This window comes from Talpa occidentalis, unplaced genomic scaffold (assembly GCF_014898055.3).
Source record: "Talpa occidentalis isolate TD23 unplaced genomic scaffold, MPIMG_talOcc4v2.1, whole genome shotgun sequence".
NCBI lineage: Eukaryota > Metazoa > Chordata > Mammalia > Eulipotyphla > Talpidae > Talpa > Talpa occidentalis.
This window is the reverse complement of record NW_026555331.1, coordinates 138433357-138449150: the sequence shown is the minus strand read 5'-3', so window position 1 is coordinate 138449150 and position 15794 is coordinate 138433357. Positions and strand designations below refer to the sequence as shown.

The window sequence follows — 15794 nt, the reverse complement described above, 5'->3', positions numbered from 1 at the left end:
TCCTTTCTCCTGTCCTCTCTATTATTTTTTTTTCACTGATGACAATTTATTTTAATGTGTTGGCTGCACACAGATATATGTCAATTAAACCAGAACTTCTACATAGCAGGGGGCAATAATATGTGGTCATTCTGCAGGGAAATGTATGCATTTAATAATCATCATGGTCTTTTAGTTTCTTGATTCTGTGCTTATGACGTTCAATTTCTTTCTGCAGACGCTCAGTCTCCTTCTTATGATGAATGATCTCATCTTCGTGGTGCTCCTTCAAGGCTGCCAGCTGTTCTTTTGTCTTCTGTCGGAAGTATCGCGCTCCTCTTCGGCCTTCCCTCTCTTTGCAAAGGCCCCACCAGCCTCCCGGACAGAGCCTGCGCCGGCCTCGGCATCCTCGGCCCCTTTGGAGAGGAAGCCTCGGGCCTTCATGGTCCGTGCGCCCCACACGCCCAGCCGCATCCGCATCCGCGTTGCCAGAGCCGCGACGGCCATGGCTCCCGCAGCACCTTCCTGTCACTGGCACGGGCGGCGCAGCATCTCTTCCTCTCTATTATTATAAACCTTAAATGGTAAGTCCACTACCTGGGACGGACTCATCTCTGTGACGCCGTCTACCTTTGTTAACTTTTTCCTTATGTCTGGAGCACTATATGTGATGAACGCCATAGTGATCAAACGAGCATTTTCTGGGGCATCTGGATTTATATCCGTGTGGTTTGTATACGTCTGAATAATCCTCTCAAGGAACTCTGATGGATCTGTTAGGGGGAAAAGGATGTCCTAAAGCTAATTCCATACAGGCTTTGTGGACTTCACCCCCACCCCAGACCAAAGCCAAAGACACTGGGAACTCCAAATCCCATTCCCACCAAAGGGAAGGTGGCTGGGACCTGAGGGTGGGGTTAAGCAGCCAGGTTGGTATAAAGCCAGACACGTGGGCTTTGGAGGGGTTCCCCATTTTGACTCTCTGCCAGCTTGCAGCGTCCGGCCAGCTCGGAGAGTGCTTTTTGGGTTTCCAGGTCGGCGGATCGGGTAGGACGCATTAAAGACTTTATTTCCCTATTTTCTCCCTGAGTTGTACATTTTCCTTATTTCCTTTTCCCTTGTAAATAAACCCTTTATTAACCTTTTGTGTGTGCCTGTAGTGGAGTATTCATAAGTCCCTTGTAAGCGCGCGGGTGAGGACCCACAGCCAGGAACCCGTTCAATATCGGGGCTGCTCTATAATAGATCCTCATTAGTCCCTTGTGCAAGTTCTAATATTTTGTTAAAATTTTTTTGTTTGGGGATTCCCTGCTCCAGTCCTACCAATAAACATTTTTTATACAGGTCCAACATTGCCATTCCTCCATTGTTGGGGTCCCATCCAGGATCTACCTCTGGGACAGCAATCTCTGGCTCTGGGGATTGGCTATCCTATTGGCGGAGACGGTCAGCCTCCTCCCTGACTTTCCTCACTACCATCCTCTGCTCATCTAGACTTAGTAAAGTATGTAACATTGACTGTATATCTGCCCAGTTAGGGTGGTGGGAGACGAAGATGGAGGCAAACAAGTTCGCCGTCCTCTTAGGAGACTGCCGGTAAGGGGGAACAGAGCTCCTCCAATTTAGGAGGTCCCCAGTGCTAAAAGGATGGTGCGACAAAAAGCTCCCAGCAGGTCACCCCTGTTCATTCAAGCTACCCATCAGCAACTGGTGAAGAGGAAACTGTCCTGCCTCAGGGTGATCCTTCCTGCCAAAATGGGTACCGCTTCTAGTGTGGGGAGGAGGCGCCATTTTAGTTTCCTCCCCGGAGGGCAATGGAGGCTGTGAAGCCTCAGGAGTCTGCGTGGAAGGGGCCTCGGGAGGGGCCTCGTCACGTGGGGAAGGCCTTTGTCCTGAAGTGTTTAAGGTATTTAGCAAATGATACTCCTCCTCTTCTAACTCCGCCCTTCTGCAGTCCTCATGGGAAGGAGAAGGTTTATCTCTTCTCTGTGCTATTAGCCTAGCCTTCGTCTCTGCCATATCCAATTTATGGAGGGCGGCCTGTATCTGGTCCTGCATACTTTTAAAAGCTGACTCAAAAACGTTACGATTTTCATCCCTCATACTCTTAATAGTTAAATCAAAAGCCTGATTTTGTTGTTGCATAGCTTGAATTTGTTGCAGCACATTCTCAGTATGTGAAGTAGAACATCTACCTCTCTTAGAACCAAGAATGTAACAAATGGTGCCTATGCACATTACCAGAAAAACACCCAGAAGCACAGACTGTAAAGGGACGGCTTGTAAACCACCCACATACGTATACAGAAGTAAAATTATGTGCCATACACTAGGTTTAATACAATTATTTACACTTATAAAACTGATTGTAATATTTAACGGAAAAAGGTTACTTAAATTGAATGCCGGAAAAAAACTGACACAACTCAAGTTAGGGATAAAACTGCGTAAGCTCATGGTTGAGGCCACGTGTGGGTCAAAACCACACCCACAAGAGCCTTATGCACGGGAAAAAAAAAACAGACCTTTCAAGACGTGAAACAAAAATTTTCACTGCGAGTCCTGCAGACCTAGTGCGCTTTATGGTGACCAACGCAAGGAAAGTTACTTTGGGCTGGTCAACCACGGGTGTAGCTTGGAAACCACATTGGGCGCCAAACTGTTACAGAGCAGCCCCGATATAAAACGGGTTGCCTGGCTGTGGGTCCTCACCCGCGTGCTTAAAAGGGACTTATGAATACTCCACTACAGGCACACACAAAAGGTTAATAAAAGGTTTATTTATAAGGGAAAAGGAATTGAGGAATGTACAACTCAGGGAGAAAATAGGGAAATAAAGTCTTTAATGCGTCCTACCCGATCCGCCGACCTGGAAACCCAAAGGCACTCTCAGAGCTGGCCGTGCACTGCAAGCTGGCAGGGAGCCAAAAATGGGGGAATTCCCCCAAAGCCCACGAGTCTGGTTTTATACCAAACCTGGCTGCTTAACCCCACCCTCAGGTTCCAGCAACCTTCCCTTTGGTGGTGATGGGATTTGGAGTTCCCAGTATCTTTTGGCTTTGGTCTGGAGTGGGGGCGGAGTCCACAAAGCCTGTATGGAATTAGCTTTAGGACATCCTTTTCCCCCTAACAGAAAGAACATATGAAAATCTTCAGGACCTCTGACTAAAAATTCTTTTTTTTTTTTTCCACATTTTCAAAGGACAGGTTTATTAGGAGAAGGAGAAAGAAAAAGAGAGGCACCTGCATAGTCACAGGTGGGCAGGAGAGCTAAGAGTTCTTACACTTTGCAGCAAAAGCATGACCCATAGAGGGGAAAATTTATAAATTTTATCTCATCAGAATTAACATGTTTTGCTCTTCAAAAGATACTGTTGAGAGAATTAAAAGACAAATTACAGACTCAGAGAAAAAATGTGTAAATCTTATATCCAACAAAGATCTAGTATTTGGAATGTATAAAGAACTCTGAAAACTCATCATAAAAAACACACCAAACAATCTAATTAGAAAATGGGCAAAAGACATGCACAGACACTTCACCAAAGAAAATATATAGGTGGCAAATAAACACATGAAAAGATATTCAACATCATTAGCCATTAGAGAAATGCAAATTAAACCACAATGAAGTATCATAACACTTATCAGAATGACTAGAATGAAAAACAGCGATTAACACCAAAAGCTGGCAAGGATGTGAAGAAACTGGATTACTTATATAGTGCTGGGGAACATAAAATGATATAGCCACTCTGGAAAACAGTTTGTTAACTTCTTTGAAACACACACACACACACACACACACACACACAAAACCAATCATACATACACTTATCATACAACTGAGCAATCACATGCCTGGGCATTTAGCCAAGAGAAATGAATACTTATTTTCACGCAGGAACATGTACATGAATGTTCACAGCAGTTTTATTTGTAATAGCTCAAAATTGGACATTAACCAAACGTCTTTTAATTGGTGAATTGTTAAACAAACTGTGGCTCACACCCATATTATGGAATACTATTCAGAGATAAAAAGGAACCGACTATTGATACATATAACAATTTGGATGGGGAATTATGCTAAGTGAAAAAAGCCAATCTTAAAAGGATACCTATTGCATGATTCCATTTATATAACATTCATGAAGTAACGTAATTATAGAGCTGGAGAACAGATTAGTGGGTGCCAGCCGTTAGTGATGGTGGGAAGGGATAGGTGTGGCTGTAAAAAGGTAATGCCAACATGTCTTATGATGATGGTACAGTTAAGTATTTTTTTGTAACAGCTTTATTCATATAATTCATATACACAGTTCAGTAGTGTATTACATTGATTGCAGTGATTACATGAGACTACACATATGTGTACATAGAACTATGCACACACACAAATGAGTGCATGCATAACTGGTGAAATCCGAATAAGCTCTTCTGATGGCATTTATGTCAATTCCTTGGTTTTGACCATGTACTATAATTGCATGTTAACATTGGGGGAGGTTAGGAACAAGTACATGGGGCTTCCCTGCACATTTCACTGCAACTACCTGGGACTGTATTATTTCAAAATAATATTTTTAATTTTAGGCATTTTTAACTGCCTCATCCAAAATAATACCTCTTCCATCACTCTGTATCCTCATGGCCTGCTTTATTTTTCTTTGTATTCTGCATGTTTATCTGATATTATAGTATATGTAATGTATAAGATATAACATATATTGTATAAATCTGTCTTCTCTGGCAGACTTAGGAACTTAAATTCTCCATTGCATGCAGCACCTTTATTAAGGCATCTACCAGACTCTTCATTCAGAGGAAGCTCAATTGCCACTTTCCAGTAGTTAACATTTAATAAATGCAATTCTCCAGCAGGAAGGAGGCATTTAGTCTCATTCTATTTGTTCCTCCCCTGCTTCAATCAGGCCTTTTGGGATTATGTTCTCATTTACAGTCTTCCTGGGATAGTTAAACCTTCAGCTATGAGAAGGCAGCATGGTTACCCTTCATTTTATGTGTTTTATCAAAGACAATTTGAAATACCTAATTATTCTTGGGGTGAGAGTTGGACAAGGAGGTGTTTTGCCAAACATCCCTTCCCTTTGTAGAGTAATGGGCCAGGAAAATGTTTCTGGTGGAAGCAGCTGTGCTGTTTCCCTTTTTGAAACTGGCCCCTGGCTCAGTTAACATATCTGGTCTTCAAGATGAAGACAAATCAGAAAATAGCAAAAGACCCACATATTAAACTTTGTAATAAATTTGTACCTGAAACATGGTAAGCACATAATGTTAATAATTAGAATGAAGAATAAATAACACATACCTTAAACTCTTGCCAGTAGCCAACAATAAATAACTCATTTCTACATCTCCCCCACATTAAGTTATGCATGAGAATGGAAAGAGGTAGCAGATTGAATAATTGCTACCCAGAAATGTCCACGTCCTAATTACTGAAATCCTTACATAGTAAAAGGGGCTTCGTAGATGTGATTAAGAATCTCAAAATAGGAAGACAATCCTGGATAATTTGGGTGAGGCCAATATACTCACAAATGTTTTGTGGGGGTTGAATCCCACAAGGGTCAGAGAAAAAGATGTGACAGAAGCAGAAATTAGAATACTTTGAGGAGGGGAAAAAGAGACCAGGCATCTAAGTTATCAAGTGGCCCCCGAAATTGGAAAATGGATTCTCTAGAGTCCCCAGAAGGAACTCATCTAGATTTTAGCTCAGTGAGACCCATTTTGGACTTCTGACTTACAGAACTGTGATAAAACAAATTTACATTGCTTTAAGTCACTAACTTTGTGGTAATTTGTTACAGCTGCAATAAGAAATGAATACAGAAGAATCAGGGTTTCACTGAACATTCTGCAATGTTATCACTACTGGACTCAAGCCCCTGTTTAAATTGTAGGGTTGAGCGCTGGGTTGCAAGCTGCCCGCAGCCTCTGCAGCGCCAGTCACATGGCGCAAAGAACTCACCTGCCCCTGCTGCTCCCCTCAGCAGTGTGCTTCGGTCCTTCTGCCTGCTCTGCTCCCCGCTCTGGTGAATTCTCTCACCCTCCCGCGCTTCTGACTGTACCCACCCAGTGCTTGTATAAATAAATAAATAAAAATAAATAAATAAATAAATAAAGCAATAGCAAGCTTAGTGTTTAAAAATAAATAAATTTATAAATAAATAAATTTATAAATAAATAAATTGTAGGGTTGAGGCCCACAGAACCTCCTGGTATCTTCCTTGTCACGTTATCAAGCCAGATTTTCACCATCTTTCAGGTCTTTTCTCTCCCCTTCTATCCATCAGAAGACTGCCCTAAGAGTCTTCTCCATTCGTCTGCCTTTGAGGCCTGGATTTAATGGCTGTTCTAAGATACTGGTGTTAGTCCCGTGTCCTTAAGACTAGAGTTATTAGAAACATATAAATTTAGGAGCAAAATAACTAAAACATAAAATAGCAAGAGGTCTTTTAAAAATAAGTCGATTTTGGGCCTCCCCGGTGGCGCAGCGGTTGAGCGCTGGGTTGCGAAGCTGCCCGCAGCCTCTGCAGTGCCGGTTCGATCCCTGGCCATGGGAGGAGGGTCCCACATGGCGCGCAGACCTCTCCTGGCGCCCGCTGCTCCCCTCAGCAGTGTACTTCGGTCCTTCTGCCTGCTCTGCTCCCCGCTCTGGCTCTGGTGAATTCTCTCACCCTCCCGCGCTTCTGACTGCACCCAGTGCTTGTATAAATAAATAAATAAATCTTCAAAATAAATAAATAAATTATTTTTTAAAAAAAATCGATTTTCTCTCCCAGGGTCAGACCAAAGAGAAAGAAAATCAGATACTCAGAAGGAGAAACAGTGAAAGCAGCTTGACCATGACCAGTACCAACTTCTGAACATCTGTTCTAGACGTTTTAAGGCTTGGGACTCGGGCATAAATCCCCTATCCTTTTGTCCAAGCCCAGAAATCTAGATTCTGAGAGACAGTAGAGACCATGGTAAATATGTAGTTTGTAGTGTTAAGAAATCTGGATTTGAATCTTGGTTCTGCAAACCTCCAAAAGTCCCCCTAACGAGTGCCCTGTCAGTGAGCTCCTCTGAGCAGGTGAACCCAGAAAGTGCAACACCTCACTTGTTAACCCAAACCAGACTTCTGGGTCCAAAAGAAAAATAAAGTGTATGTCTCTGGCACTAAGAAAGTACACTTTTTTCACTCTTCTTTCCCAGAATAAAAGGCCCTTACTTTATATATTTTTTTTATTTGTGATGATTTTATTTTTTTTCTTTCCCTTCTGTTACTAGCTGGAGCTAAACATTGGCTGGGGCCCCAGGCGGCTGCTGGAAAGGCGCCCTCCCAGGAGCAGAAGGCTCGCTTAGGAGAAACTGGGGGTGGGGTGCGAACCCGCGCCTCTGCCTCCCCGGAGCCTTAGGGATCCTCTCTTATGGTCAGACCAAGTCCCTAGACTGAGCCCCCTCCACGCCCCCCAACAGCAGGTGACCGCCAGAACACTTGGGGGGGGGTTACGTATGGGGTAGGAAGGCTCTCCCAGCCCAGAGCCTAGCGCCTTCAGGGATGGGGTGCAGGCGCGGCGCCCGGCAGCCGCGTGGGCGGGGACCACCCACAGCGCCCCCAGCCCCGCCCCCAGCGCTGCCCGGCCTCCTGGCTCCCCGCCCTCAAGCGCTCCCTGGGCGCTAGGAAGCCCAGCGTCCAGCTCGGGGGTGTTTTGAGTCCTCTCTAATGCGGGATAGGCTAGGGTGCCCAGCTCCTACGGCAAAGATTCACGGGGGGCGGGGGGCCTGAGGATTGGGGGAGAAAAGTGGGGGCCGCGCCCCCAGAGTGGGTGGAAGAGATGGTCCTCCTCCTCCTTCCCCTCCCCCAGCGGAGAGTGCTAGACTCAGATTTCCGGACTCTCCGTCACTACTCCATGCTGAAAGTTTTGGGTAGCTATTGCTTTTAACTCACTGTAGTTCGGGAACAAATTAACATCAGGTTTGGGGACAAAAATTTGCTGTTCCCACATAAATTCTGGGAATCTTGAGACCTAATTTAGACCAGAGAGGGTGGGTTGTGGGAGGGGGTCGTGCATCTGGTTGAGGGATATGGGGCGCTTGCGAGAGTCTCCAGTACACTTTTTTTGGGGGGGAGGCTCAGAGGCTGGGCCCTACCACCCCCTCGCCTTATGCTTGCCAGGATGGAAAATTCATGGTGTCTACCTTAGCCCAGGTCAACAAACTTTTATTGCCATTTCTGTCTCTCTCCCCGCCCCCCCTCGCCCCAGCAAGATCTCTGCTTCTTTCACTGCAGAAATGACCTCTGATGCAGGGGTGGGTGCACACCTTACCTCGTATCCTCTGCACACTGCCAAGGTTAAAGAAATCTCCACTTACTCGAGAGGGAGGGCCAGACAGGGGAAGAATTCAAGGGCAGTAAGGCTCAGTTCCACCTCTCCTGGCTGCAGAATAAGAGACCGTGTTCCAAACCTTTTTCAAAGGGTAGGGGGAGGAATTTGGCTGCTGTTGTACCCCTTACCCTTTGCTGCCATGTTTCCATGGAAATGAGGAGGGGCAGGATGTAGCTCACTCTCACCACCTGGGAGGACGGCAGGGCAGGCATTTAGTAAACATATCCCCTTCCACTTCTACCTAGCACACGCCACTGTCCCCAGCCGACCCCCTAGTTCACTGCCTGGACCACTCCCTTCCCTTCTGGGGCTGGTATCATGCCAGCTGAACTCCAGGCAGGGCTGCTGGTGTCCACTCTTCAGCCAGGCCTCCCTGGCAAGAACCATAATCTGAATGTCTGTCAAGCTAGGAGTTGCCCTGGTAGCTGCCCTTGTAGGTAGCCTCCATGAAAAGCAACAGCTTAGTGCCCTCACTGCTCAGCCACTGCTATTTCCCAAACATCTCTGCCCAGACAAAACTTAAAAAAACACAAGCCCAAATGCATAAGGTCAGAAACAATACAAAAATAACACTCTAATGATGCTGAGGGCTTGGATGGGGAGAGACGGCGCATACTGCATCCTCCAGAGACTTGAGCCACCTGTGCACTCTGCCTTCCGCAGTCTGGAGTTTGCTTCTTCCCACTGGGTGGCTGTTGGGGGACTGGAATCCAAATCTCCATTTGGTGCCCACTGCAGTTGGTTGATGAGGCTTCACCTGTTGCCACAGTGAGGGAGTACATCATTAATTCTCAGTACCACGGGTCAGCCCGGTGCTGCTGGTTGTAGAGCTGTAGTTTGATCTGACCTTTGATCTGATTCACGAGGACCTGGGACAGCAAGATTCCTGCGAGCTGGAAGAAGTGGGAAGGAAATGGGCTCTTAGCAATGTGTGATGCCCTTGTTTTCCCTGACTCGACCTTCCCAGTGTGGTCCGTGCCATTCCATTCCCTGCCCCCTGGTAGTGTCAGTGCCTGCAATCCTAGCTAATTCCCATGTGCCCTCCCCAAAACAAAGGCGTCTTTGCAGAATTGTGTGACCCAGAAGTTTTATAGGGTAAGTTACCTGGGGGATGGCCAGTCCCAGTGCTACACCACCGAGTAAGAAGAGGTTGCTGTGTATCCAGTTGACCAGTTTGTCAATACAGCCATTGGTGTAGATGACTTTACTAGCCTCCAAGTAGTCCAGGGCCTGCATACCTTGGCCACACATGGTGTTGATCACTGCCTGGGGAGAGAATTGAAAAACCAAGTAGGATTCTCGTTCTTGCAACTTTTTCTTTCGGACCCAAACTGAAGGACTTCCCACCATTCCTAAACTCCTGAATTTTTTTTTTTTTAGATTTATTTTTTAATTTTTTTTAAAATAAATTTTATTTTTATATTCCCCATACAATTGCAATCCTCTTATTTTGACCCCAATCCCTCCCCTCCCTGCCCCCCACCCCCCATACAGTGTCTCTGGTTCATAGTTTTTTGTTGATTTTGATTTTCACTTTCTTATATTCATTTTCCTGGTCCCTTATTTAAGTTTTCTAGATTCCTGCTATGAGTGAGACCATCCGGTATTTTTCTTTTTCTTTTTGGCTTATTTCGCTGAGCATGATCCCTTCCAGCGCCATCCATGTTGCTGCAAATTGCATGTGTTTATCTTTTTTGAATGCTGAGTAATATTTCATGGTATATATGTACCACATCTTCTTGATCCAGTCATCTATTTTTGGGCATTTGGGTTGTTTCCAAAGCTTAGCTATTGTAAACAGTGCTGCTATAAACATAGGGGTGCAGGTGTTCTTTGGAATTGATGTTTCTGTGTCCTTTGGGTAAATACCTAGGAGTGGAATTGCTGGATCATATGGAAGCTCTATGTTTAGTAGGTCCAGAAATCTCCACACAGCTCTCCATAGAGGTTGGACCATAAACTCCTGAAGTTTAATAAGAGAATGCTTGTAGTGTGTGCTAGGTGCAAGTTGCTAAATGCAGACTTCCCTTCCTCTGAGAGATTTGAGTGTAGTTCTCCTTCCTTAGAGTTCATCCCCTATAAACCCCCCATCCACGCTATGCATTTTAGTCCATACAGGAATAAAAGGTTAACAGAGCCATCAGATTGGAGTGAAGGAAAGCATCTGATAGTTGTCCTACAGAAGTGATTGGTTAAACTAGGGGGTGGGGGTCGCCACAGCAGCTAACCAGACAGTAACCCAGGAGGACATGAGGTGGGTGTGTGCTTACCTGGTTGGGGGTAGGCAAGCAACAGGAATAAGGTACAGAGCAGCGCTCACGGCTAGGGTTGTCTTCTGAACAGTTGAAGTACATGTTCTGGGACCAGTCCTTGTAGGAATTACCCCCACAGCAGCTGAACTACAACAAAGCCCATCAGAGAGGTTAAGAATCACCCACCCATCACATTGAGGTAACTAGGGGAGTTACTAGCAGGTTCCGGCTGGGAAGTCGGGTCATGTTTAAACAATCTTAAATCTTGAGTTCGAGTTTCTCAGTAGCCTTCACCTGAAGTTGTTTTTTCATTTTTCTATTATTTTATGAATCCTGTCATAACTTGCTGTAGCTTTACATACACATTTTGTTTTACACGTTCAATTTTGAGCTCCTTGGGGGTAGTTTCAGGAATTGCCATCCTGCAGAGCATAGAGCTTCGCAGAATGAGGGGTTCAAAAATACTGACTGAAAAAATGAAAAGATCAGTGCTGAAAACATCTTAATACAGGAGGAGAATCTTTAATATTGTGGGCCATAATTACTCCATGAAAGCAAATAGGATCCACGTCAAGTATCTGTTATCCCAAGGAAAGGGGAACTGAGCACTGATCTCAAAAGCATTTTAATTTAAAACGTAACTTTTCATTCAGAGCAGTATTATTCACAATGGCCGAAAGGTGGGAACAACTCAAGTGTCCAGCAAAAGATGAATGATTGTATGATTCCACTTATAAAAGGTGCCGAGGATAGTCAAATTCAGAGACAGAAAATAGAACGGAGGTGCAGGAGCTGGGGGTGGGGTGGGAAGTTCCTGTTTGATGGGTTCAGAGTTTCAGCTGGGGAAGAAGAAAAGTTCTGGAGATCGATGGGGATGATGGTTGCACAACGATGTGAACTAACCCTGTAGACCCGTACACTTAGAAATGGGTAAAATGGTAAATTTATCTTGGATCTATATTACCACAATTTAAAAAATTTAACCTGAATATCATTCACAAATCAGCTCTCATTTCCCTATAAGTAACCACATATAATGGCTTCTTACATAGTCTTCCTTTTGCAAATATGAATGCACAATCTTTCCTCCCTCTTTTCTCCCCCCACAAATGGTAGATTACCATATATACTCTTCTGTGTCCTTAAAAGTAATTTTTTAAAAAAATATTTAGTTTTGTGTAGAAGAACTGGGGTGTAGGCCAGAGGTACAGAGGATAAGGGGAGTCACCAGAGACAGAGTGGGGAGCAGAACAGAGAGATTTACTGAAATACACTGCTAAAGGGAGCAGCGGGCAATACAGGAGAGGTCTGCTGCACCCTATGTGGGTGTAGGGTAAGGAAAAATGTCAGGTTTTTCTGTCCCCCCTCCCCCCCGCGAGAGTCCAGGCAGAAAGAGCAATCTAGAATCCAGCAAGTACGTGATGAGATGCGAAAAGAGATGCGAGAAGAGATGCAGATACTGCAACAACATTTGAGGATTCTGGAGGAAGAAGTTCGGAGAAACCGACCTGCCATTCCGGAGATGCCAGACTCCGTCTCAGAAAGGAAGGAGAGGGAGGCTGGCAGTGATCCCAGGGCCCAGCAAATCCTCATTTTATCTGCGCTCTCCAGTGATCTCGGCTTCTGCTGCTTCTCGACTTTTCTTTCAGCTTCTGCTGGCATCCCCGCGACGCCGCCCTTTAAAAGCACAGTCTCAGCCCAGGTGAATCCCATCTACCTATGCCCACACCCTACTCCAGGTGCCCACCAGGATCCATCATCTATCCTGATGGTGGAGGGCAGAAAAGTCTGACATTTCTCCTTACCCTACAGTGGGTTAGCTCCCTGGCTGGGGATTGGACTAAGGCAGTTATGGTGATAGGGCTGAGACTTAATCCCTTGGCCCCCAGGGAAGCCCCTTAAAAGTACTTCTAAAGCACTCTGCTATGTATGTTTTTTTGCCCAATGTAAGGACAGGAACAGGGCACGGAGCAGGTTTTCTGACCCAGCAGACTGGGTAAAGGAGGAGTCAGAGTCCCAGCAGCTTTTGCAGGCCTCCCAGACCCCAGCAAATCCTCACTCTATCTGGGCTCTCCGACCTTCTCTCATGTTCTCTCTGCTTCTCTGCTCTCCTGCTTCGTTTGTTCTTGGCTTCTGCTGGCGTCCCCGTGATGCCGCCCTTATAAACTCAGTCTCTCAGCCCAGGTGTACCCACTTCAGGTGCCCGCCATCAGGCATGCATTCAGGACCACAGGGTTCCCTCCTCTATCTTAATGGCTGGAGGGCAGAAAAGCCTGATACTTTTACCTTACTGTAGGGTAAACAAAATGTCAGGCTTTTCTGCCCTTCTGCCATCAGGATAGATGATGGATCCTTGTTCCGAATGCATGCCTGATGGCGGGCACCTGGAATAGGGTGTGGACATAGGTAGATGGGATTCAGCTGAGCTAAGACTGTTTTTAAGGGCGGCGTCACGGGGACGCCAGCAGCAGCAGAAGCCGAAGCCGAAGCCGAAGCCGAAGCCGAGAAGCAGCAGAACGAACGCTAGAGAGCCCAGATAAAGACTTGCTGGGGGCTGGGAGGCCTGCCAGCCTCCCAGCCAGCACCCCTGCCTGCCATATGCCTGGTGAACCCCAATAAAAGACCTGCAAAAAACCACTGAGGACTCTGACTCCTCCTTTACCCGGTCTGCATGGGATCAGAAAACCTGCTCTGTGGCCAGTCCTGCCCTTACACTTACCCTATACCCAAATTCCAAGAATCCATTACCTGTAAGGTAATAAAGAAGCCATAGGCCTGGGGGATGAGGGAGCCATCTCTTGGGATGGCATTAACATTACTATAGCCTCCCAGACCACTAGTTGCCCCTCACCCCCACACTTAGCTCATACCTTCTTCTGACCAAAATCAATAAGGTTCTGCAGGTCCAAGTCATCTCGGTAGTGCACAATGGCATTATTGATGATCTCACTCACTTTCCCCCGAGCCTGCCAGAGAAATGAGTAGGGAATCACAACACAGGACAAACCCTTCAGGTGTTCCTCCCTGCAGAAATAACAGTAGACAGTGGTCATCTTTCTTTAAGTTGGTCTTGAAATCAGAACCTATTGTAAGTGATAAAAAATGGCCAGTTCCAAAGTCTACTCGTCCCTGGTAGAAGTAGGCAAGAAAAACGCTGAACTTGCTGTTGCCACTTCTCAGAGCCAATTTCAAGATAATCCTTTGTTTTTCTTTTTGAATACTATTGCCACAAAATACTTGTTGATTAATGTAAAGAGACTATTACTTTTTTTTAAGATTTATTTATTTTTTTAATTTTATTTATTTATAACCCCAAACCCCCTCTTTCCTTTATCCCCCCTCCTTCCTTTTGTTATGCCAATCACTGGGTATAGTCAGAAGCGCGGGAGGGTGAGAGAATTCACCAGAGCCAGAGCGGGGAGCAGAGCAGGCAGAAGGACCGAAGTACACTGCTAAGGGGAGCAGCGGGCCTCAGGGGAGGTCTGAGCACCATGTGGGACCCTCCTCCGGTGGCTGGGGAATCGAACCGGTGCTACAGAGGCTGCGGGCAGCTTCGCAACCCAGCGCTCAACTGCTGCGCCACCGGGGAGGCCCTATTACTATCTTTTTTAAAAAAGATTTATTTATTTATGCATACAAGAACTGGGGTACAGGCCAGAGGTGTGGGGGTGAGAGGATTCACCAGAGACAGAGAGGGGAGCAGAACAAGCAGATTGACTGAAATACACTGCTGAGGGGAGCAGCGGGCGAGTCAGGAGAGGTCTGCTGCGCCATGTGGGTAGCTCCCTGGCTGGGAATCGAACTCGTGCTGCAATGGCTGTGGACAGCTTCATAGGTTGTGTCTTAACCTCTTGCGCCACCAGGGAGGTCCCCTATTACTATTTTTTTTTTTTTTTTTTGGGGAGAACAATTTACTGAGCTGAGCACTGACCTCTAGTGGATATAAGAGAATTGCAACTTTTTTTTTTTTTTAAGTCGGTGCTCTCTATTTATTTTTAAAAGATTATTTATTTTTATACGAGAACCGGGGTACAGGCCAGATGTGTGGGAGGGTGAGAAGATTCACCAGAGACAGAGCGGGGAACAGAACAGACAGACAACCTAAATACACTGCTGGGGGAGCAGCGGGCGAGACAGGAGAGGTCTGCCGCGCCATGTGGGATTGGAACCTGTGCTGTGGAGGTTGCGGACAGCTTCACAAAGCAGTGCTCAACCACCTGCGTAACCTGGGAGGCCCAAGAGAATTGCAGCTCTTTAGAGTCAGTACAGCTTTGTATCATTTTAGAATTTTACTAAGAGCTGAAGGATCAGGACATTCTAAATTAACTCAGTGGCTCCTAATTCCATGATCTCTTCCTTTGCTTTGTTACTTTTCTCAGCTTTTCCTGCCCACAGTCCTCTACTCTGCACTGACAATTGTTTGCCCTTTGGGACCAGTTCTCTGGTTCTTTATTAAAAGAACTCCAGTAAATGGCTGACCACTTCCAGATACGCAAGCACTGCCCCAAACCCCCTCCTTGCTTTATCCTCCCCCTTCCTTTTGTTTATGCCAATAAATAACTTTTAAAAGAAATAAAAGTCTCATCATGTTGTCTGTGGTTCACTTGATAACTGTTTTCCTCAGTCATTAACCATTAATATTTACAGATTGTTTTAACTTTCTGTTCATGGAATTTACTTCTCTGATGGCCTCTCAGACTATTAGAAGAAAACACCTTACAATATTGAAGACTTCCTTAAATATAGTGACTTTAAAGGTCATTCATTCATCCCTAAGGAGACACTTTCAAAGGCTGATGCTTCTCAGGGGAAGGAGTGCTGTGGTTAATTAGTCAGGTGAAACACAGAAGGAACCTTCTCTTCCTCCCTCTGGTTCAAAACCAAAGGCCCCTTGGCTCCCAACGCTACCTTGTCTGAGAAGAGGAAGCCCAGGATCCCGGCCGCCAGCTGCAGCAGGAACACCGTGGTGAGGCAGAGTGAGAACTGCAGGGTGCAGGCGGGAAGAGGAGACCGTCCATTACCACCTGAGCAGTGTGGTCCCTCCCAAGATCATGAAGAGAATGGGGTGGGGGCCACGGGCTACTTTTCCCAGATGCCCCCCCCACCAAACACATGATAGAGGCCATTGCCTCTGGGACCGTCTCGGGAGGCTACTCTGTGCGGG

General features: G+C 45.9%; 1 protein-coding gene and 1 pseudogene across 1 annotated transcript in view; both read right to left on the bottom strand.

The window, feature by feature from the left end:
• On the bottom strand, window positions 1-486 carry LOC119252861 (ATPase inhibitor, mitochondrial-like; annotated as a pseudogene).
• An 8683-nt stretch (window positions 487-9169) lies between these two features.
• TSPAN33 (tetraspanin 33) overlaps window positions 9170-15794 on the bottom strand; it is a 30633-nt gene continuing 24008 nt past the window's right edge. The window contains exons 4-8 of the mRNA XM_054692651.1: window positions 15539-15613; window positions 13501-13596; window positions 10649-10777; window positions 9483-9644; window positions 9170-9271 (exon numbers count right to left, since the gene is read on the bottom strand). Of these exons, the coding sequence (XP_054548626.1) occupies window positions 9170-9271; window positions 9483-9644; window positions 10649-10777; window positions 13501-13596; window positions 15539-15613 (564 nt within the window). The remainder of the gene's footprint in view (window positions 9272-9482; window positions 9645-10648; window positions 10778-13500; window positions 13597-15538; window positions 15614-15794) is intronic.